This window comes from Trichosurus vulpecula, chromosome 1 (genome assembly GCF_011100635.1).
Source record: "Trichosurus vulpecula isolate mTriVul1 chromosome 1, mTriVul1.pri, whole genome shotgun sequence".
Taxonomy (NCBI): domain Eukaryota; kingdom Metazoa; phylum Chordata; class Mammalia; order Diprotodontia; family Phalangeridae; genus Trichosurus; species Trichosurus vulpecula.
Window position 1 is genome coordinate 113766030 of NC_050573.1, and position 25347 is coordinate 113791376.

Here is a 25347-nt window from a genome sequence, read left to right on the forward strand (position 1 = left end):
TCTAGAATTGGTTCAGAGCCATTTTTTATAGGTTTTTGGAGGGTCTCGGCAGGGAGCTCACGGTAGTCCCTGCTTACCAGCTGCCATCTTGGCTCCGCCCCCCCCCCCCCTTATCCTTTTTTCAATGTTTTTCTACAAGAGTTTTCAGGGATCTCAAATTTTATACTGTTTAGAGTGTATGGAAAACAGTCATTTTTCCATTTTCTTGAGGCTCAGATACAAATGCCAACAAAAGAAGCAAAGCCATAAGATTTCAATCATCATTTAGTTTATTTGCATAGTCAACATTTTCACATATTAAACATAATGAATCCCAAAAGGAAACATGTTCTCACTATCAGGACTTAAAACTGATTTGTGATTTAACAACCATTTCTCTTAGGTATCTAACAGTCTTCATTTTAATCACAAAGCAAAACATTTATTTACAACTGTTTACACACATAGGTGGTCAAAAACAAATTAATCCCCATCTTGCCCAAGTGTCTGTGTTTTAGCAATAGTATAATGTTCAGCAGTACAAATCCTCCCAGAGTCTCTTAAGGCTTGGTGAATTCCATGTATTCATTCTCTAATGGGCTTCCCTTAAGTTTAATGTAAGTATTTAATTTCTGAATAAATGAGAGGAAATATGACACAGCAAGCTTTGTAGAAGATAGCACCACTGCTGAAAAAGGCTCGTGGCTTTGTAATCCAGGGTTCTGTCTTAAAACAAAAGTAAACAGCATACAAAGCAACTGCAAAAAAATGTCCAAGTAGAGTCATGGGATTAGGCGACAATCTACAACAAAAAAAAAACTACATGTTAGAAAGAAATAGTCATTTAAGGTTATTAAAAGATTCAATAGGGTGCCAATTTGGACTGTGTCTTTTAAATTAAACAGTTATTCTCCCAATTCAAAGGATTTTTAGCACTGTGAATTTTTTCCTAGCTTAATGATAGGAACACCTGGTTTGTCTTGGGAAATCTGATTTTAAAAAACACTGTAGCTCTTTTACAGTTTAAATAATTCTTTGGTTCCTAACATCTGTAACCCCTGACCACTGGATGGAGAACAAAGCCTCTGGAGACTTGGGCATAGACCAGTTAAGTGGCATAGGACCTCAAAGATAACTAATATATATAAACTTAGACAAACTTTTAAAGCAGTGAAAAAGGGCTAATAGTTTCATTTTCCAACCAATCTTTTAGAAACATATTCTTAGAAATACCTATACTTTAAATATTCCTAAAGTTTTTCATGATTCCACTCAATTATTAAAATTAACTTGAAAATACCTAATTATGATGGTAACAACAGAATGGATAGTACGGATTAAACCACAAATAATCAAAAACTTTCATCTTAGTCATAGGTTTTATTTAAAACCTCTACCACAATAGTAGCTCTCAGATTTTCTCTCAATGTTCTTGCCCATCTTCTAATGAAGATACTGGTGGACAAAAAATACAGTCAAAAGGTATGTATCAGCAAGGAAAACTGGACATCATGAATAATCCATAGTAAATCATTACTGTCTAGTCAAACTAGCCATAAAATGTTTGATTAATTTGTGTGATAAGTTTAAATTTATAGAACTTACACAGAGAGTAACCCAACTGGACCAGCAATACATTGTCCACCAAGCTTGAAGTAACAGAAACATGCTCTTCTTAACTGGCGCAGGGTCTCTATAATATAATTTTAAAATTATCTTTAATCAATATATTCATGTATTGATCAACACAATAGAAATATGAACAAGCTAAAGACGAGCCAGAATTACTTATTAGAATGTAATCTAATTATAATTGAGACTTGTAGGTATAAAAAATTTCCTAGTCTCGATTTTACTAACCCATTCTTCCTGCAAATTTTATAGTCCACATTATGCAGACAAGAATTAGTGAAAAAAGGTGTTTACTATTTGTTCATCAAAATAAACCCTCCTTCCATTCCAAGATCGTTTGAATGTAATAATTATGTAAGAATCCACTTATTTTTCTATAGAATTATTTGTGAAGTCAATTTTCTTATATAATCCATACAATGCTACACGAAGAAAAAAACTTAGATTTGAGATGTGACATGCCCTGCTGGCAACTGAGAAACTGCGTGAACACTGAGTTGTAGATGTGCTAGTCTATATGTGAATAGTTTCTGAGGAAAGACAAGGCCTGGAAACATGACTTCCCCAGAAAGTGGAGACAGACCATGCTCTCAGATGGAAGGCTGGCTGCCCCTGCTGGAGTAGCTGAGGGGAAAAGGATGGAGATACAAGGAAACGGACATCTTCAGAAAACAATCAATTCAGAACAGAGAAGAAAATAAGATGAGCAGAAGGAAGGCCTTAAATTATTGCCTCACAGAAAAGCAGGAAAAGGAAGAACAGAAGAACAACTAGATCTAGAAACTTCTGGGGCTACTATTAAGATTCAGAATAATTTTAACTTGAACCTGAAAAGCAAACTTAGGGTCTAAACTGAAAAGGGCTTTACTCTTCCAAAAGGTGGCCGGGGGGGGGGGGAGGAGGGAGGAGTGAAAGGAGAGAAGAGCGGAGAGACAGACAGAGACAGAGGAGGAAAACATGCAGCTTTTAAGTGGGCTAACCTACCAAGGAAAGTTGTGACCCCAATAGTGAGGACAAAACAAGGAACCAACCATCCGGGAGGATGGTGAAAATTATAGTTTCTGCGGGCAACTGATTAATGTTCTACAACTTGTGCAAATTTATAATTTAGAATATTTGTAATTTACCTAATCTGTCTGTAGTTTGTATTCGAAGACTCCTTCTAACTGTAGGTAAAATGTTTATGTGCTTAAATGAAAAGCATTTGCTGTCCTGCAGTGGACAAGGTGGGGAAAAGGTAACCAAGAGAAGGGTGAAAAGTGAAACCCAAAGACTCAGACTTTGAAAGAGAAATTTCCTCTTTTTTCAAATTAGCCAACATTTTTCAAGTGCCTACTACATACAAGACACTATGTCAAGTACTTAGGATACAATCACAAAACCAAAAATAGTTCCAGCCCTCCAGAAGCTTACATTCCACTTTTCCTCTGAGGATAGTCACAGAGAGTTACAGAGAAGGGGCAGCGATAACACAACACAGGAGCCCTCTATCAAGTCTGCTCTTTAATCACCATCACACAGCACCATTTTAGTCCACAATATATCAAATCTGTAGAACAGTAGGGTTTCTCTGTATCTCCTATATTAATCAGAGGACTGATGCTACTTTTAAAGTATATTGTGGAAAAAAAAACACACTTCCCTGGGAGCTAACACTCAGTTGCCATTTCTTAGCTACATAGCTTCGGACAAGCCATTTAACAGGTGGTCTCTACTTACACATCTGTAAAATGAGGCATGTAGTAGAGCTCTAAGGCTCTTTCACTTCTAACACTCCATGATTACAATCCCTCACTTACCATCTGTGCCAGAAAATAATTCATAAAGAGCCTGAGCAAGAACATTCACAACAAATGAATGGGACTTTCTTCTTGACCGATAGAATGAATTTTGGGCCTAAAAAAAGAAAAAAGTGGATCTTTTATAATGTAAGAATGAAGAATAAAAGTAAATTTTCCTAGTGATTTTTCTCATTTTCCCAAACTGAGGTTATGTTGCTCTTCTCTGACTAACGGCACAAAGGACTTAGCCCCAGGGACCTCTAAGCTGGGGCACGTCACTCACAGGCTTGAATTTACATGCTTTATTAGATGGAAGAGCGCCATACAGCTCATTATAAAACCCAATGTCCTGATACAGAAATTAGACGCCACAAGGAGTTAAAGGTTACAAACCAAAGCAGCACTTCCAGACCCTACATCAGTGCCTACAGCCATTCGTGAGTAGGGCCTTAGGGCAGTGCAAACCTTCTTTACCAAGAAAGAAGCAGAGAACACACAACACAGATCACACAATAGTTCTGAACTCCTTCAGATGTCCAGGACAGGAAAGTTCCTCTGAAGGCTAGGATGAAACAGCTCACCTGGAGAAGTGCACTCTCATCGTAAAGGTCAGGAATGCTCTTTAACAGGCTCCTCCATATTTTTATGTCATTGAAAACAACAGTCATTCCCCCACCAGTAAGAGGATGTCGTATGTTATAGGCATCTCCCAAAATTAGAGCACCTGCCCCAAGAAACAAAGAATGATCATCTGTAGCATCCTTTGATTGTAACTACTGCTGTTACAAAACTATGGAGGAACAGAATTAAGTAAAAATAATTACAAGCGAAATTTTCCTCCAGTGAACCTTCAACAATCTATAATCAGGTTATTATTTTATGCTAAATATTTTTATAATCAAGAGAACAAATTAGAGTAGGATGTCTGTTAAAATTCAATAATGCATTTTAATAAATGAAAATTACCATAATACCTCAAGTCAAGGAATACTAGAGTATTTTGGCTCACTTAAGTTTATTATGAACCCAATTATACAATCAGACTCCTGAACATGAGGATATGCCTGTCCTTGCATATATGGGGACCTGCGCCTCATAATAATGACTTTTAATTATAGATGTTTAGAACTAATTATAATGGCACATTAGCAGCCAAGGATCTTCAAATAATTTGAAGTCAATACTCTTCGAAAGAGGCCTCATAAAATTAGGACACCAAAGCCAGGTATCATGTCCTAAAAGAGGCAAATAAAGTCTCCCCTCAAATCTTTACTCTGATAATAGTAAGCTAACAATACTGTGAGATAAGATGTAATTTTAAAAGTTAAGTTTGATTAGAAATATTGAGTTAGAGAGGAAGTGGTTTGGAAAACAATGGGGTAACTAGAAGTATTTGCTTAAATACTTAATAACAAAATTTAAATCAAGTTACCTCTGGAAAACGAAATGAACAGAATAAACCTGGACTGAACCTAAACTCAATTTTTCTCCTTCCCTGAAAGTTTTTTGATATAGACTGGAAACCAAAGTAACCTAAACCTGCACTTCCATTGTGCTATATAAAGAGTCCTCGGCTTATTAACATTCTTCTTATATAGGTTAGGGCACATCCACAATCACTGCTTGCTAGTTCCTCTTTTCCTTCTTAACTGCTGCCTAGAATGCCACCCACTTCTGCTTCTTATTTTGCTCTAAGAAAAGGAAGAGGCAGTAGGAAAAGCCATAATGAGAGCAGGCAGTACTAGCAATGAAGAGAAAAAAGAGAGGGAAGGAGAGAAACACAAGGTTGGTGGGGCACTGCTGGAGGCCATACGGCTTTATTTTATCTCCCAATCTCTTACTACTCATTGCTGCTTCCCCTGCAACCTCTTTACTGTATGAACATTAAAACTAATTTTGGAGGTAATGAGTAACTGCAACTCAACAGTACTTAATTATTGAATTATTGAAGAATTTTGTAGATAAACAGGCATTTAATCCCATGTAGTCATCTATTTTCCAAAATCTGTTTTATTAAATTTTACCTCTTTTGTTTACTGGTGAAGGAGGAAGGAAACTTGCAGGCATAGACCTCAAACGATCATTCTGAATTCCCTCTAGGAATGGTTCTTTTACATGATCTGCAATAAAGCACAGAAAGACATACTTACATCAGTTTAAAACATTTCATTTTCAAATGATCATACTTCTTATCAAATAATTCTCTAAACCATATATGACTGTCACAAAGTACCTTGTGTAGACCTCAAAGGAAGAATTAAATCTATCTACAACAAAACCCCAGAATCAAAGCTTCAAAAATCCATTCAAATTGGAGCATTCATGGTGATGCAGAACCTGAGAACTATTACATTTTGCATGAATGGCATTTAAAAAACCAGTTTCTAGAAGCTTAGTCCCTCTTGAGTTGTCATCTAGCCCTAACTTGAGTCCCAAGACACTCACGTGGTTTTCCCAAGGTGGTAGCCAGTTTTCAAACCCAGATCTTAACTCAAACTCCTGTAATAGCCACACCATGATAATAACAATGATCTTTAATAGAGAGGGGGGAGGGTAAAGACAGAGCAAGATGCTCTAGTAGGTGTAGTAAGTATAACAGTAAAGATCAAGGAAGGACAACAGACTGAGTGATAAAGGGGCAATTTTAGGAGAAACTATAGTAGGTGCCTTTTTCAGCCCAGGTCAACAAAGGAAGATAGCCAGAGGTCCTAAGTAGGGCATCCAAGCAAAATGGGCTCATGCCTGCACCTGGGTACCATGGCAAGGAGCACAGACAAGAAATGAGCCTGTAGGTCTATTGGTCTGCCTCCATTGTGGGATGAGACCTAACAGTCAGCAGCCTGCAAATGTACCATAGGCAGAGAGCATGAACCAGGGGCTGTGGCCAGTAGCTAGCTATGTTATGCAGATTCTGAACTGGAGGAGGAAGGGTGGAGAGAGGAAGTGATTCCATGAGGTAAGAACAGTGGAACAAAACCAAAGGGTTGGAAAAAAAATGCAAAAAAAAAAAGTAAGGTATTTACTATCACAAACAACTGACCTGGAAAAACAGGACAGAAAAAGAAAATCTAAGAATTATTAGAATATCTGAAAACCTTAACAAAAACATCAAAAATAATAACAACCAAAAGCCTAGATACCATATTGAAAAAATCAGGAATGAAAACTGCCTGACCCTATTAGAATCAGAAAGCAAAGTAAAAATAGAAAGAATCTGCTTAACACTCCTTGAAATCCCAAAATGAAAACTTCCAGGAACATTACAGGCAAAATCTAGAGTTTTTAGATCAAAGAAAAGTCACTATAATCAATCAGAAAAAAGAGATTGAGTACCAAGGGGCCATAGTCAGGATCCACAAGACCTTGCAGGTACCACTACATAGAAGAGAGCCTAGAATACAATATTCCACAAAGCAAAAGATGTGTGTGTGTGTGTGTGTGTGTGTGTGTACATAAATGGACCTTCACTAAAACAAAGGATTTTCAAGCATTACTGATGAAATGATCAGAGCTTAGTAGAAACTCTGAAAAGCAAACAGGAGTCAAGAAAAACACAAAAAGGCAAATACATTTGAGAAATTAGAACTATACAAGAATGAAATATTTAGATTTCGATAAGGGAAGAAGAGATGAATACCTTCTCCAAACCCTGTCATCAAAGGTCACAGAGGGAACTAAATAAAACGGGGAAGTCCTGGGTTATATTTGATGACCTTAAGAGAAAAAAAAAAGGAGGGGGGAAAAGGAGCACACTAGGGAAGGAAGAAGATTGAACTTATTATCTCATATACTAGAGATGTGCAAGAAGACTTAAAACATGAAAGAAAGGGTAGAGTGAGCAGGTATCACGTGAAACTCACTTTCATTTGAACCAAAGGAATATAGAATAAACACACACAATGGGTTTGGTGTAGAAATACATTCGACTTAAGAAGAAAACAGGAGAGAACTGGGAGAAAGGAGGAAACAGAATAAGAGGGAAGTTAGACTCAGAAAAGGGTGAGTCATAAGCAAAACGAATTTTAGTGTTGGAGGGTGGATCAAGGGAAAAAACAGGCTAAGAACCTATGACTGGGGTCTGGGAAAAGGGGTAACTTGGATGAAGATTGAGCCAAGGAGACTGAGAAGGATTAATATTCTATTAATTTCAGAGAAAACAATGAATTAAAGGCAGCATAATATAGAATAATGAAATGCAAATGATGTCCAAATTCTAGTTTGGCCTCTTCCTCTGATTAGGTGGCTCTTCCCAGGATCTCCATTTAAGGAGGGTGTCAGGACAGCCAAGTTTCATTCCTCTCCAGGCTGTACTCTGTACCTCCTCTACTATGCCCCAGTTTTTCCCACTGAAGTCTTACTGTAGCCATGCTTCTATAGCTTCTCTCTTTGATTGAATGCCTCCTCCCAGAACCTCACATTTAAGAAACATGCCCAGGTCAGCCATATGTCATTACTCTCCAGGCTGTATTGTGGACTTTCTTTACCACCAACCACCATCCTATCCCACCCTTTTCAGCTTCATTTATGGGTTATCTTTCCCCATCAGAATGTAAGCTTCTTGAGGGGCAAGGGCTGTCTTTATTTCAACTTGTATTCTCTTAATAAATGATGAATCACTGACTTTTAAAGTTACAAACTTTTCTGGGCTTCAGTTTTCTCATCTATAAAATGAAGGAGAAATCTAGGATATCCTTAATGACAATATCCAGTTCTATAATTCTGATTCAATTTTAAAAGAATCCCTTTTTTTGGTATATGCATGAATTCAACCTGAGAATTATGAAAGCCAAACGATCAAAGAGGGAATAGCTCTATCCATATAAGCTGAAGAATTCTTCCCATACCACATAAACCTTATGAAATTACACTTTTCAGCATTGATTTTCACAAGAGTTTGAATTACAAATTTTCTCCTCACTTCTGCCCTCCCCCCCACTCCAAGATGGCACATATTCTGGTTGCCCTGTTCCCCAGCCAGCCCTCCCTTCTGTCACCCCACTCCCCTCCCACCCCCTTTCCCTTCCTTTCTTGTGGGCAAGATAAATTTCTACGCCCCATTGCCTGTGTATCTTATTTTCTAGTTGCACGCAAAAACTTTTTTTTTGTTTTTGAACATCTGTTTTTAAAACTTTGAGTTCCAAATTCTCTCCCCTCTTCCCTTCCCACCCACCCTCCCTAAGAAGTCAAGCAATTCAACATAGGCCACATGCATATCATTATGTATAACCCTTCCACAATACTCATGTTGTGAAAGACTCACTATATTTTGTCCCTTCCTAACCTATCCCCCTTTATTGAATTTTCTCCCTTGACCCTGTCCCCTTTCCAAAGTGTTTGTTTTTGATTACCTCCACCCCCATCTGCCCTCCCTTCTATCATCCCCCCTTTTTTATCTTCTTCCTCCTTTTTTCCTGTGGGGTAAGATACCCAATTGAGTATGTATGATATTCCCTCCTCAGGTCAAATCTGATGAGAGCAAGATTCACTCATTCCCTCACATGCCTTCTCTTCTCTTCCTACAGAACTGCTTTTTCTTGCCACTTTTATGCGAGATAATTTACCCCATTCTATCTCTCCCTATCTCCCTCTCTCAATATATTCCTCTCTCATCCCTTAGAAATTACACTTTTCTCTCTATGCATTCATGGTAGGCTGCTCTGTGGTTTATGGACAAGAAAAGACTGAGTAATAGGAAAATTAGTAATAGGCAATTAGATAAATATACTTAAAGAAAAAACTAACTCCAACATAAACTTAAAGTTTAATTGGCTGAGGACAATCTGACAGAATGAAATCTCTTTAAGAAGAGGGATTGTTTCACTTTTTGGTCTTTCTGTTTGTCAATATTCAGTGCCTGGCATACTGCCTGATACACAGTAGGTACTTAAAACCTTTTGAATGTCTTTTGAGTTGTGGATCTTTAAAAGCCTAGATAATGCTAGCTGTAGCAATAAAACAAGAAAAAGAAACTGAAAGAATAAGCATAGGCAAAGAATAAATAAATTATCACTTTTTTGTAGATGATATGATGGTTGACTTACAGAACTAAAGATTAACTGAAACTTCAGCAAAGTTTAAGGATACATAATAAACTTGCATATATTGTCTGTATATTTCTGTATATTATCAACAAAATCCAGCAGAAGACGACAAAGAAATGCCATTTAAAATAACTACACAATGTATAAAAATACCTGAGAAACCACATACCAACACACAGGAACTACATGAATACAACTACAAAAACTTCTTTAAAGAAACATAGACCCAAATAATTGGATAAATATTAACTGTTAATGGCCTAGGCTGAGTTATTATAATGAAAATCTTAATACTAACTAAAATAATTTATTTGATGACACACCAATCACAAAATATTACGTTATAAAGCTAGAAAAAACAACAAAATTCATCTGGAGGAGCAAATGCTCAAGAATCTCAATGGAAATAACAGAAATCAAAAGTGCAAAAGAAGATGATCTAGCAGTACCAGATCTCCAACTACACTGCATATTACAAAGCAGTAGTCATCAAAATAATTCGATAAAGGTTAAAGAAAAGGTCAATCAATGGAACAGATTCGGTACAGAACATACAGAAGCAAATGAACATAGTTGTTTAGTGTTTCATGGTACACTATATTTGTACATTTGGGTACAAATATGCCCAAGCTACTAAAGGACTATACAATAAAAACTGCTGGGAAATCAGGAATGAAGTTTAACTGAAATCAAGTATAAACCAGTATTTTATGCCAGATATCAATAGAAGCTCCAAATGGAAATGTGACTTGGGCAATAAAGGGTTACAACATGAATGAGAGGAGCAAGGAATAAATCAACCTTTCAGATCTCTGGATAAGGAATAGTTCACAGCTAAACAAGGGACAGAAAGGATCACAAAAGACAAACCAAACAATTCTGATTACATAAAATTAATAAGTTTTTGCACAAATAAAACCAATGAAGCTAAAATTAAAAAGGGAAGCAAATCACTAAGAAAAAATTTGCAGAATATTTCTCTGATAAGGATCTCATTTATAAGACATATGAGGAACTGATTGAAATTTATAGGAATAAAGGCCATTCCTCAATTGAGAAGTGATAAAAGGATATGAATAGGAAGTTTTCTAAGAAAGAAATAGAAGATATCAATAGGTATATGGAAAGAATGATCCAAATTCCTAGTTTAGGGAAATGCAGATTAAAACAACTCTAAAGTTCCACCTCACACTCACCAAATTGACAAAGCTCGACAAGAAGGAAAAATGCCAAATGCTGGAAGGGCTGTGAGAAGATGGACATATCAGAGGTCTGATACATCTGCCTCCAAAATAACATTACTAAATTGTGCATACCCTTTGATCCAAAAATACCACTACAAGGCCTACACCCCAAGGCCACCAAAGAAAGAAGAAAAGCACTTATGCGGTGGTGATGTTTAGTCATTTCAGTGTCTGACTCTCTTGTGACACCATTTGGGGTTTTCTTGGAAGAGACACTGCAGGGGTTTGCCATTTCCTTCTCCAGCTCATTTTCCAGATGAGGAAACTAAGGCAAACTGGGTTAAGTGATTTGCCCAGGGTCACACAACTAGTAAGTGTCTGAGGCCAGATTTGAACTCAGGAAGATTAGTTTTCCTGACTCCAGGCCTGGCACTTTATCCATGATGCTACCTGGCTGCCAAATTCAGATGTGCAAAAAGATTTACAGCAACTCTTTGAGGTAGTAAAGATCTGGAAAGTAAGGGAGTATGTATCACTTGGGGAATGGCCTAATTATGGTATATACCATGGAATATATGGAACAGCAATGGAATTACTGTTGTGCTGTAGGAAATCAGGAAATGAGAAGATACAGAAATTCCTGGGAAGACTTGTAATGGATACAGTGAAATAAGTAGGACCAGGACAACAATTTATACAATAACATTGTAAAGACAAAAACCTATGAAAGATTTAAGAACTTTGATCAATACAATGACCAACCACACATGCTAACCACCTCCTGAGAGAGAGGTGATACAATCTGGGTGCAGAATGAGACAGATTTTTTGGTTAATGGCCAATGCAGGAAATTATTTTGCTTAAGTATTCATATTTTAGGTTTTTGGTTTTGTTTTGGATTTTGCCCAAATAATGGGGAGAAGGGAGAGGGAGGAAAAAATGGATTTTTGTTAATTGAAAATATTCAAATTTTTAAGGCCTGTATACAGGCATGCATATTTAGAAATGTTTAGAGAATGAGAATTATTACATAATCCTCGGGAAATTACATATGGGCGACAGAAGGACCTTTGACTACCTGAGTAAACAATGTTGTGTCAAGCTTTAAACAGTCCCTATACTGATATAACTCTGAAGGTCACATTACTAAAATGAGATCACTTTTTAAAAAAAGAGAGAAATAATCATAGGCTGTGGTCTTTTTATACATATAAAAATATAGGGGGAAAGATGAACATGGCATTTCATGTTTTTTTTTTAATGTAAGTAAAAACTATCTGGAAACAGGAGACACTAAAACTAAACTTTTAACACAATAATTAGAACAAGAGTAAATATTATCTATTAGATTTTATTTTTATAATAAATGGAAAACATAGGCTCTGGAATCAGACAACCTGGGTGCAAAGCCCAGACCTGTTCCTTGGGTACTGTCACTTTATCCCTCTGATCCTTGGTTTCCTCATCTGTAAAGCAAAACTGGGGATAATCTCTAAGCTTCTTTCAAACCTTAGATCCTATGAAGAATTTTAAATTCATTCACTTAATTTTTCCCTAAGGAAACTCATTCTCTTCAAAAGTTTTCGTTTTAAAAGGTAAAGTCACTTTTAGTTAACTAGTTTAAAAAGAGTTTTACAAGTTTAGGTATTTATAAAATTGTATTTTTTTCCTGCAAAAAACTCAAAACTAACTGATTTAAAGAACATTTATTCAAAACTGACAACAAATTTAACTTCCGTTTCCTGCTTCATAATACCAGAGGTGTGAAATAGATGTTAGCCAAGAGCCCTTTCAGGTAAATGTTCTCTGATTTTTTTCCCTATCTTTCCCAAATAAAAAACTTTTGAATGAAATATACACTAAATAGGCCCAAGATACAATTTCAAGCAAGCAGAGAAAACAGAGTATTCTGGAGAACTATGAATACTGAGCATGCCTAATAACTTTAACAGCAGTACCAGTACTAAGTCAGCGAAATAAGAGCAAATGAAAATGACAATTTAATTATAAGACTATTTGTTAGCACCTAGAAATCATTTTTATTACAAACTTTCCTCTAATTACTTGGTTAAGCTAGTTTTAAGTTACAGGTTTGGACAAAATAATGAAACGTCTCAACCAATTTTTCACGATTTGCTCATGTGTTTAGCATTGTTTAGACACAACCTGATTAAGAAATGGAGCCACAGAAGTGGGAAAACAACAAACCCAATAATAATAGTAGCTGACATTCATCTAATTCTTTGGTTGTGAGATTTTACTGCCAAACTGTAATAAAAGAAAGAAAATCCTTTTTCTTACCAGGTAACTGAGGATAAATGTTCTCTACCATATAATCTCTTAAGTCTCTTGGCATTTCTCCACGAATATCAACAAGAACTCGAGTTTCACTGGATGAAATCTGATAGATAAGAACTGGACTGGGATCTGCTAAAACGAGTTCAGCATGATTTGCTTTAAATTGTGGCACATCCTGGGGAAAACAAACAAATAACGGTCTTTTAATTATTTTCTAAAACTTCAAACTAGTATTATTTCTCCTCTAGACACATTTTTACATTACCTTCATAAGGAAGCCAACAAAATGGGATTTGACAGACACTGTACTAGAGACCAGATTTTTCCTGAACTTGGAGAAAAGCCCATCCGCAACAACTGTCAATGGTGCACGGAGTTCCTATAACATAAATTAATATTTATCAGCTTAAAATGACACCAAATGTACAGTAAACATGTTGAAAATTAAAATGTAAATCCCTATTATTTATATTTGTGTATTTCATGGGTGACTTTCATACCTAAAAATATTGCTATCAAAGAAGCTGTTTTGACTAGTTAAAAAGACTAAGGATCTTTCTTTTCTAAGTATTTACCCTATCAAATCATCTTAGAATCCAAAAGTCATGGGGTAGTCTGCTTTCTGCAACTGCAACATTTAAACCATGCAGGTTGTAAAACAAATACAAATCCATAATTTTTTTCTCCTAAAACTTTATGTTTCAATAAGCCCACTGTCTATTAACCTTTACTTCTTCCAATATGAGCAGGAAGAACCCCGAGAAATTTCCAAATGAATTATAATAGTCCTCAGCTAAAAAAAAAAAGGGAGACTTGGCAACAAGTACATCTAAAAAGAAGTATGGAAAGGGCTACCAAATCAGGCTTAGGAGCCCTCTCTTTTTCTCTCTCTTCCCAGAGGAGCTAACATCAGCTCATTTCAGGACTGACTTACTGGCGTTGTTCTATCAGACTCTTATTATTCTAATATGTAATTATTCATTCTCCCTTCACTTTTTCTTTCCTTGAGCTTTCCTTCTTTTTTTTTCAGCCCGTTCCCCCAACTCCTCTACTACAGTCCATTTCTGATCTCAGATTCACTATCTCCACAAAATCCTGTTTCAAGAGCTTTTTGAGCCTTGTAATTTTAGAAGGAAAGATACAAATGATACAAGATTAAGATGCTTCCAATTAAAATCTTTTCTTGTGCCTAGCACCATCTAGTGCTCAAAGAACACTACAAGTGAATAATAAAAACCTGAAGTGAATAAAAAATTAGCTTTTTTGTAATAAAAAGTATCTACCATCTTTTGATGAAGAGTTTGTTAAAGCTCACCTTGATATCTCCAGTTTCTTTCTCTCTGTACTGAACTCCCATCACAACATCATCTTCCTCTAGCAATTTCAACACAACTCCTTCAATGTACTTTGTACTAAAGAAAGAACAGAAAGAGAATAAAAATGAAAAGATTCTTACTGTTTTAAAACAACAAAACTCTAAGAAACTTGGGTTGGTCTTGATAAATTCCTTTTTACTTTCCCATTCTAACTCACTAGAACCTGATTTTATTTATATACATGTACTTTGATATGGAATCCTGGACACAAGAAGCAACACAATTTATTTCATTCAACCTTTCTAAAGAAAGATATAAAAATGATGTCCTTTAACCAAAACCGTTTTTCTGACCTAGTATCTAGTTATTAGGAATATATGATACAGATGATAAAAATTAGTTAAGAGCTTAGTTCAAACGGTTTTTGTCTAATATTCTATATCTCACATTTTCACACATTTTAAAGTTTCAGATAATGATGCATAGTTAACATTCAAGTTTTTAAGAAAATAGTTTATTCTAAAGTTTCAAGATTAGCCATACAGACCAGCACCAGCATCTGCCATGCCCTAGAGCCTATTGCTTCAGAGCCGGTCTTAGTCCACAAAGAGATGACCTGAGAACCAAGCAGCAAGGACCTTCACCTTCTCCATTACCTTCTCCATCTCCTTCTCCACCTCCAGCCTGCCAACTAGTTGTAGTAGCTCTAGGGGAAGCCTTCTCTTCTTTTTTAGTAGATGCTAATTCCTGCCCCGCCAATCCCCACTTATGCCCAGAGGTAACCCAAAACCCCTCTCTGCTCTGAGTCTTGGAACCTCCTTCCCAAAAATCATCCACATGTCCTGACACTTTGTCTACCAGTCCCCAAGTATCAACCTGGCCCTTCCATCTGCCTTGAAGCTGAACCCTCCTTTATGTGTTACCTCCATTAATTAAAATGTGAACTTCTTGACAACAAGGACTGCTTTTCTATTTGTATTCCCAGTACTCAGCACAATGGTTGGCACATAGTAAAAGCTTTATAAATGCTTTTCTATTACATTCCATAATCAAGGTTTAATTTTTTTTTAGATAGCATCTTGGACAAGTGGATCCCTAATAGGTTGAGAAAAACTTCCTCATAATGGTCTGTGACTTAAAAAAGAGTCCAGAGCAAGCAGCCATGGCCAAGTTCATGTTTATCTGTTGAGGGTCAGCAGCAAGGCGAGGCTGATATACATTGAAGCCCTATAGTCTGTAGATATGTATAGGGTTAGGACTAGACCTATTTCTTTGGTGCAGGGAGTATCTGGGTGAGGCAATGAACTCTACCAATGAAATTCAGCCACTCAGAATCTTAGACAGCTGCATAAATAGTCACTGAGAAGTTAAGTGACTTGCCCAGGATATGTCAGAGGTGGGACTTGAAGCCAGGTCTCTATCCACTACATCACACTCCATGGATGCTGACACTCTAACACTCACAAATCTACGTGTCCAACTGAACACATAATGAATTTGAGCCTTGGTCAAAGCCATCATGTAGCAGTAAGTGCACAAGAACCTGTAAGAGACTAGCGTTCAAATCCTCATTTCAACATTTACTAGCTGAATGGTTATGGATAAGTGACTTAACCTTTCTCAATCTGCTTTCTTACCTATAAAATGGAAATAAAAATACCTATATTACTTTCCTCATAGGTATGTTGGGGAAAAAACATCGAATTTGAGCTACTGTTGGTCCAAAGAGCGTTCTCTACGCCAGGCCTCCAAAAGCAAGTCACAGACTCCCTGAGTCTGTTTCCTCCTCTGAAAAATGAGTTAGTTGTATTAAGTAGCCTCTGAGATCCCTTCCACACCTCGATCTAGAGGTGAAATGCCCTGAAAATTAAATTGCACCTTACTTAATGTGTTATATATTTTAAGTAGACCAAATGATACACTGGTAACTCCCAGATATTAAAAGAACCAAAGGAAGTTCTTTAGCACACTGGGTAGATGGCTGCTCAATAGGGGATTTATAAAAAGACAAAAGAATTGTGCAAGATGAAGAGGCCTAGAAGGGCTGTGATCTTCACTCACAGAGGAAATATCCATACTCCTGACATCACCGATCTATTAAATTGTAATATCTGCCCTAGAAATCACTTAGGAAAATTCACTTAATATTTGTACTAAAGCAAAATTATTGTCAGACATTATTAGTAGCAGCAGGTAGTAGTCTTTATGACCGATCTTTAAACATTGTAAGCTATAGTCTCTTACTTGGGTTCTGCCATAGCTGCCCTTCGGAGATTCATGATGAACCGTCCATGATGGAACGCTCGGCCACTCTGCACCTGACTGTTTGCTGAGTGTGGGAATGGAACTTCAACTTCTTCTGTGCACCCTTGGTTATGAATCACATAGCCATGTACAACGTGGGCGTCAATGCCTTCCACTGTACCTACAAAGCAATGCCATTCAATACATTCAATTGTGCCCACTCTATGCCTACTACCATGTTAAGGACTGTGAGGAGTTTACAAATAAAGCTCACGACATTTTCTGTCCTCAAAAAGCTGCAATGCAAAGAGTGGAGCAGAACACAGATTATGATGCTGATGTAACATGTACAAATACTCAAATGGATCCATCATCTCACTGATTTGGATGTTTTCTTCAATCATGCAGACACCGAAATGCATCCAGGTCTGCCTAGTGCACAGGGGGCCCAACAATGTGCTAGAGGTCTTCCTCACTTTCTCCTGCTATTTCAATGATGCAGCACTGAGGTATCCACTTACTATGTCTACCTGATCTTGTGACCAGCTCATGAGCTTTTGAGCTCACATATTTCTGTGATGACAGTCTTTAATCCAGTTCTTTCCAGCTTCTTTCTTGTTACTACAGGCTACTCAAACCAACCTGAACCTTTCCACTGGTCTCTGTGGGGCACAATTTCTCAGAAATGGTAGTGCTCTAAGATCTTCAGTCATACAATAGCGACGGAATGTTGGCACTTAGAAGCTCGGCCTTTGTTTTGGAAGAAGTCTTGGATCATTAAAAGAATTTCACCAACTTCTGAGGGCAACGCAGCCCTTTTTTCCTCTTGTATGTTTGAAGGACTAAACTCAATGACCAATTTTTACTATATTTTATACACACAAAGGGCAGCTAGGTGGCGCAGTGGACAGAGTACTGAGCCTGGAGTCAGGTACACATCTTACTGAGTTCAAATCAGGTTTCAGACACTTATTACTTGTAAGGCCCTGGGCAAGTCAATTAACCCTGTTTGCCTTAGTTTCCTCATCTGTAAAATGAGATGGAGAAGGAAAAGGCAAACTTCTTCAGTATCTCTGCCAAGAAAATGCCAAAGAGTTGGACACAACTGAACAACAACAAATAGACATAAAGGTCGATAAGTTCTAAAAATTGTCATCTAAGTACACTGTCATAATCTGGGCAACAGACTCTTTATCTGTCTACTTGGTTTTTCTTGTGAGGAGTTAGGCCGAATTCTTTTGAGTGACTACATATCTCTTCCGGAGACTGCAGTATTCTAGGGACTGACGTAACCAGAATGATGTCATCCATAAAAACAGGAGCTTCTTGAGACACTCACCATCCACAAGGAATTCTCTTCAACTTAAGATTCTGCACAGGATCTCCTCTATCACTGTAATGATCTTTGGCAAACATCTATCTCAATCAATTAATAAACATTTATTAAGCAAAAATTATGTGCCATACATTGGGCTAGGCTCTGGGGATACAAAGATGAAATGGAAACAGTCCCTGACCTTGAGTACCTTTCATTCTGATGAAGAAGACAATACACACATGTTGTATAGGTAAATACAAAACATTGTACAGACAAATACAAATGCTTATACTGAACAGATATATGGTTACATGGGAGAGGGGGAGGAAGTCTTTTCTTTTAATTCCTTCTCTGATACTTATGGCAAGGTCAAACAAGATTTCCTTTGTTACACCTTTCACATAAATTTGAATAACACTGATATGGGAGATATATTACTAGAAAACAGTCTTTAAGGTAGCAATCTGCTCTACTGAATTCAGAAGATTTTTAATAATTAGCAAGCGCAGTGGGATCTTGTATTCTCCACATGGCACAGTCAATTGTTTAATAATAAAGATGTGGTCTTCTCCAGATCATTACTGTCTTCTCTATCAATACTCTCACTGAAAATGCCCTCGATGCATGTGCAGATAATTCTCAAAAAAATTTTATGTGGATGAGAGAAGTGGTACGTATGGTTATCAATTAATGTTTTCTCAGTCACCTATTTTTGGAATTAATAAGGTTCAAGATTTTTTCTAGGACTGTGGCATCATCTTCTCCCTTTCGATACTTTGTAAATAAATTCCTCAATGCCTCCTCCAGCAAAGATCTGATCTGTATACTTAGGCAAATGCAGCTCCTTTTTTCCCCTTTCTTTCCTTCAGTGCCATTTCTACCTGCTCTAAGCAAACACCTTTGGGACTGTGATGTTGGGCTTCAAGCGTGATGGCTCTACCTTCCTTGATGATGAAAAGAGCTTTATTATAAAGATCTTTGCAAATTCTTTCCATTTTTCTTCTGATTTTTTTTTCCTTCCAAGTTTCATCTTTCAATGAAGGACAAGTTTTTAGGATGACTTTGCTCATTTCAGTCTCTTGTCAAGCTCTCTTTAAATGTTTTACTCTTCACTACTTTTATCTTGTTTTATGAAAATATACTGCTCACAATTTTCCATATAGCTCTATAATATTTTCTAAACACATACATATTATTCATTGGTGCTGCCTTTGTGATCTGTTTTGCAAATCTAAAGTGCTTTTTAGTTTCTTCTAGTATTTTTGTTAATATAAGTGATTTTCATTGGTTAAACTTCTGTATGAAAGTGGTCTCTGCACACGTCCTTCCTTCCATCCATTACTCAGTTTTTATTATCAATTTGGTCAGAACTGAGTTGTTTTGTTTGTATTTTTTTCTCATCAATATTCCAAATGTTAAAAGATACTAGAATAATTCTGGTCTTTGCTTTAAAAAACAGAAGTCTGTACATATGCAACATATTCAGGGATGACTCCCCTATAAGTAACAAAGTTTCCTGCCTATTAAAATAAAATCACTTTCAATTTTTGTGATGTTACTCAATGAATACCACATCTTTCACCATCTGACTATTTTTCTCAGAGAAAGTACTCATTATGCATAGGCATGAGGCTTCTGTGTAACCCACAAGTCTTTGTTCTTTTATTCCTAGGCAAAAGACAGCTCTACCCTCCAGGAGCTCACAATCTAATGGAGGAGACAGCATGCAAACAACTGTGGACACACAAACTACATCCAGGATAAACAGCAAACAGTCCACAAAGAGGGAAGGCACTAGAATTAAGAAGTCTGAGAAGACCTTCCTGTGGAAGGTGGGATTTTAGCTGGGACTTAAAGGAATGCTGGTTCATAATCTGAAATTATTTTCATGATGGTCAGTTTTTAAATATATATCCTGACCTCTCACAAATTGTTTTTGGACATATGATAAAAACAATTCCACCAACTCAGAATTATACAATCTAAGAGTTTAAAGGGACCTCAGCAGTCATCTTACTGCCTCCCCACGGAGAACCTATGACCCCTCCTCTCATTTAGTTGCAACATCCATATGTTTGCTTAGTTCATAGAGAGAAAATGTCAAGATTGATTTAATTCAGTTCCCTAGTAGCATGTGCACTCATTTATCAATGGATAAGGATCTCACATTTAGAATATCAACAACCAAGTTCAAGTTTACAGACTTGTCAATGGATAAGGATCTCACATTTAGAATATCAACAACCAAGTTCAAGTTTACAGACAATCTAAAAATTGAGATTCTTAGCAGCCTCTGCTCCCCTTTCCAGCACTGTGCCACTGTCACTGCAGAAGTGGAAGGCTGAGTGTCGTTTTGCATTTTTCTTTATTTCGTGGCCCAACAATTTATCATCAAATGGTCAACCAGCTAGGGATAAGCCTCTCTGTACTTAGGGTGATCTTCAGAAAGGAGGCCCTATTGCCAGAACTGTATGCAATTAAATGACAGAATAAACACACCCACACACCCACCAGGGAGGGGGGGGGGTCAGAAACGAAGAGAAACAAAGTATCACAGAATGAAAGCACACATCCCAACTTTTTAAACAACTTATTAAGTAGCATAGAAATTACTGCTACATTTTTGGGCAGCAAATTTATTCAATGGAATATCATAGGTCATTTAATTTCACATTGCTTATCTTTCCAAGACAATGCATACATTTTCTGGTACCTAAAAAACTTCAATGGTTTTAGGTTTCTTTGTTTTTAAATGAAGTGGCCGATTTGCTGAGACCAGCAATGTTCTGTAGGAGGCAAATACGTCTGATTCCTGAAGCACCAAAATATAATGCAGTTTAAAATCAAGTAGAAGCAGAAAACAAATAATATGAGGTCTCTATAAACAAGATCAAGTTCAGAAGCACTGTCTTCCAATTTTTAACATACAGGACAAAGTTAATTCTTTATACACAGAAAGACTAAGACTTAACCTTGCAGCAAAAATCTGACACTTTCTACTTTTAATCTGATCCCAAGCATTAACCATTATCCTACCCTACTCTCTTACCTTTCAAAGTTCTTGTTCTTTTATGATGCCTGCAGTTAAAATCCCTTCTTAAAGAGGAGGAAATGGTGGCAAAATTCCTGCACTTTGGAGTTAAGGATCTGGTTTTGAATTTGGACTCTATTACTTACTACCTATGTGACCATGGGCACATTTCTTCACCTTTTGAGGCCTCAGTTTCTTCATGAGAAAGTTTATGAAACAGATAAAACTTTCGTGGTCCCTTCCAGATCTCAATCCTATGATTTCAAATTAGTTATTTTTATATCAACTGACCAAAAGATAGCTACCGGGACCCTAAAAATGATCTCTCAGTATTTTATTCAGCCCATTGCGTTCTATGGTGAAATTCTATCATAACTATTCACACCCCTTCTAACATTTCTAAAACTACAGACTCAGAAAACATCTGCAGGAAATTTATTCACTACTCTAGTAAATTTTCAAAATGAGTTTTCTCCATGTGTTGTATTACATGGCTATTTTAATGCCACAATCAGAGTTGGCTCATTAGCACCTTTGGAAATTCTAAAAAATATGAGTGCAAAAGTTGTCTCTTTAAGACAGGTTATCTCAGGATAAGCACAAAAACAAACTCAGTTTGAGATGTTTTTCAAACTTTTCTTCCTACATCAAAATTGAGTGTCTCCATAAAAATAGATGTGATAGATCTTTTTTCTTAAAAGCAGGTACACCAATACCCTTGGATTTCAGTTTCTTCTTCACTTCTGCCTATATTAGTAGTTTTAATGTCCAAATGAGAACTAAAACCATCACCATATACTAATTCTAATTGCTCAGTATCCCTGATGTCTCTTTCTACCCTCCACCACAAAATTTGATATCCAGCACATTTTTCCACTGAAAAGAAGCTAGACAGTATAATCTTCAAGTCATTCTATCAAAAACTTCTGGTCATCTACCCAAACTAACAAGCCCTGTTGAGTTACTATTATGTCCTGCTTTTAGTCAAGCTGGAAGTTAATGAATTCAGCAAGCTTTCAGAGACATAAATTGAAATTCCCTCTGAGACATGTAGGTTTAGTTGAGTTAAAGAATTTTTGTATGAAGCAGTTATACACAGAAATTTTGTATGCCACCAAACAGCAATGAAAATATTTGGAATTTTGGCATTATATATACCTACCTTCAAGACCCAGGTCTTTAAGAGCACAAAATCCTCCTGGCTGTAACAATTCTCCAAGGATCCTGTCAGGCTCTTTTAAATCTCTCTCAATTACTGTCACTTTTCTTCCATCTCTGGCAAGTACTGTAGCTAAAGCAGACCCAAGTACACCTGATCCCACAATAATAACTTCTGGGTCACACTCAGAAGTCACTAGTGTAGATACAACTGTTCCTAGCAGGGTTGACTCTGGAGCCTCCACTTCCTTTCTGCCCTGTGTAAGAAAAGAGACGACACCGAATTATAATTATTTTCCCCCCTCGCTTAAGTCACTCTGATAAAACAACTGACATTTATATATGTTTCAAAGCACTTGCCTATATAATATAATAGCACTACATCCTCTAACACTTAAAAACAACAGGTTTATTGACAATAAATTGCTGGGAGCCATGGGATTTGGATACTAATGCAAAAAATCAATATGTTTTCTTTCATTTCCTTTTTAATACTAGTAAAGCAACTTCCCATCCCTACATGAAATGCTTTTAACTAAAAGAACAAACTTAAGAGTTGCTACTATTATAAAAAATTATTTTTAGTAAAGCATTAGGTCAAAAGAGAAATTTAACTACTCAGCTCTAAAATATAAGTAAATAAATAAAAACACATGCTACATTACAAATTATTTACAAATAAATAAAAACATTCTTTCCTCAAAACATATTTTTAGTAACTATTACGGAGACAGATTAAAGAATTTATATTCCAGGAAAAAGACGATAAACTTCACTTCGAAAGGGATGTGTTTCCAAAACCTAGTAGAATACAAATCTTATTTATTCATTCACTCATTCAACAAACATTTGAATGCATCCAACATACTAGAGACATGCCAGGCACTGTATCCTAAGAAATGCCATTTGCTTTGACAGGAAGATCTCCAAACCACAAAATATCAGAATTAGAATGATTAGAATCAGTATTAAGAGTCAGAGAACCCTGGAGTCTAAAAGTTATCTATTCTAAATCCATGTGGAATAGATGAACTCCATCCACAGAATCCCTCTTAATGGATATCTTCCGTGACAGGGAACTCATCCATTCAATTTTCAAATAGAAAATGGTATAACATAGGAGGAAGACCTCTGACTCTGGGGTCAGAAGCCCTGGGTTCCAGTTCCAGTTCTGCCCCTCCCTGTATGCTCAGATTATTTCACCTCTTCGATGCTAATTCTTACAAGTCCTTCTATATAGACTGACCCCAAAATTTGCTTCCCTGTAACTCACCCATTGGTGCTTCCATCCTCTGGTGTGACACAGAATGTCAAATCCCTACTCTTACACGAGAAAGGCAGCTGAAGGCAACCACCAGGTCCCATCTGTACTTCTTCAACTTAAACATCCCTAATGACGTCTTTGACTGACTCTCATCTACATAGTTTCAAATTTCCGCTCTATCTCCCGGATGTGCTTCTCTTTTATAACAGCCTCCTTAAAAACGTCCCACCTAAAAACCAAAGGAGCCTAGACGGGGTCTGACTGACGATCTCCTCCTTCTCTCTAGTCACGTTTGGGATGAAACTTTCATTGTTGTGGAGTCCTTTTGGTTGTGTCTGACTCTCTGTGATCCCATTCGGTGTTTTGTTGAAGAAGATACTGGAGTGGTTTGCCATTTCCTTCTCTAGCTCATTTTACAGATGAGGAAACTGAGGCAAACAAACAGGGTTAAGTTAATTGAGGCCAGATTTGAACACGGAAAGATGAGTCTTCCTTGATTCCAGGCCCAGCCCTCTATCCACCGTGCCACCTAGCTGCCCCCAACTTTTGTTACCACGGGCTAAGCAAACATTGCTCCACTAAAGTCCTACTCAGATGCCTCATTCTAGAGGCATTCTAGAATGCTAGATTTGGTAGTTAAGAAATCCTCAGTGACTTTGAAGAGAGCCATTTCATTTGACTGATGAGGGTGAAAGACAGATTGAGAAGGCTTCATCAGTTGATGGCTAGGCTTTGGAAGGCAAATGTCTTTGATTTCAATAGCCCAGCCCTCTCAAGAGACACAGTTTATTGCTGGGCTTGTATGGAAGCATAGACACACTATGTTTTTGTTTTTAATATATGTTTGGTGTGTGGTAGCAGATAAAACTGGTATTTGGGGTATATCCTTACATATTCTTCAGTTGAATCTGCTGCAGCTACTATGCAAGGCATGGTTCTGGGAATCAAGGGTATCCAAAATATGAAGCAGAATGTGATTAAGTAATTATGAACTACTTGCATTGGAAGTTCAGAGGAGCAAAAGTCACTTCTGCTTGGGGAAATTGGGAGATAGCTACCTTGGGGGCCCTTCTTAAATGGAGGTTTGGGGGAGAATTTTTTTCTCTTCTTTCCACTGTAGTTTTTATTGTCTTTTTAAGGATTCATATAGAGATTAATTTGCTTTTTATAAGTTCATTATTTAAAATTCCATCCTTCCTCTGGGAAATGAAAGTCAATTTATATTTCTTGCTAGAGAATAAATGCATGCTTACATATATTTGTATACAGCTGTATCAATAATTAAAGTCATTTCCCCTTGTAAAGATCTGTGGCTATTTGGAAGTTTATTCTCCCATTCCCGATAGCTTCTGAGTTAACAACGTTCTGTAAAATCCAAAAAGAAAAGGCAGGGTATACTGAAGCCAACTCCAGCAACTCTCCTTGGTAAATTTGCAATGTGAGCATTTACAGCTTGGAAATCAGCAGCTACAAATTAGGGTATGATATATTATTTTGCTAATTGTTTAGACTTTAAAAAGTGATGTTTAGTTTTTGGGGTTTTTTTTGGCAGGACAATTGGGGTTAAGTGACTTGCCCAAGGTCACACAGCTAGTACATGTGTCAAGTGTCTGAGGCTGGATTTGAACTCAGGTCCTCCTGACTCCAGGGCCAATGCTCTACTCACTGCGCCACCTAGCTGCCCCTGATGTATAGTTTTTAAAGCCCTATGTAACCTGGTCCCAATCTATCTTTCCTCACCATATAACATTACTTCCCTACCCATACTCCGTGATCCAACCTGAATTGCTAATTTACAAAATTATGAAATGGGGCAGGCAAACCCAGTTCTTTGAGCTGGGAAAGACCACAATGGCAGCAGGAAGTGAGGTGGCAATCACAGTTTAACAAGACACAGAAGGTACAGGAGAAAATGACATAGACAGTGCAGGGACAAGCAGCCAAAAGCCCAGAGGCAGATGGTATGGGGGTTGGGGCATAGGGTGATGAAGGCAAGCTGTAGTGGGGAAGAGGATGGGGAGGAGGAGAGGCATAATAATCACTCATGTAACCATGGGTTGGAGTTGGGAGAACTGGTCAGCATGGACCCAGTGGAGATGGA

At 37.2% G+C, this 25347-nt stretch overlaps 1 protein-coding gene across 1 annotated transcript in view; it reads right to left on the reverse strand.

The window, feature by feature from the left end:
* Nucleotides 1-246: 246 nt before the first annotated feature.
* SQLE (squalene epoxidase) overlaps nt 247-25347 on the reverse strand; it is a 43963-nt gene continuing 18862 nt past the window's right edge. Inside the window, exons 2-11 of the mRNA XM_036741593.1 lie at nt 21987-22239; nt 16476-16656; nt 14231-14327; nt 13181-13294; nt 12919-13090; nt 5417-5512; nt 3974-4116; nt 3411-3507; nt 1585-1672; nt 247-781 (exon numbers count right to left, since the gene is read on the reverse strand). Of these exons, the coding sequence (XP_036597488.1) occupies nt 592-781; nt 1585-1672; nt 3411-3507; nt 3974-4116; nt 5417-5512; nt 12919-13090; nt 13181-13294; nt 14231-14327; nt 16476-16656; nt 21987-22239 (1431 nt within the window). The 3' untranslated portion in view covers nt 247-591. The remainder of the gene's footprint in view (nt 782-1584; nt 1673-3410; nt 3508-3973; nt 4117-5416; nt 5513-12918; nt 13091-13180; nt 13295-14230; nt 14328-16475; nt 16657-21986; nt 22240-25347) is intronic.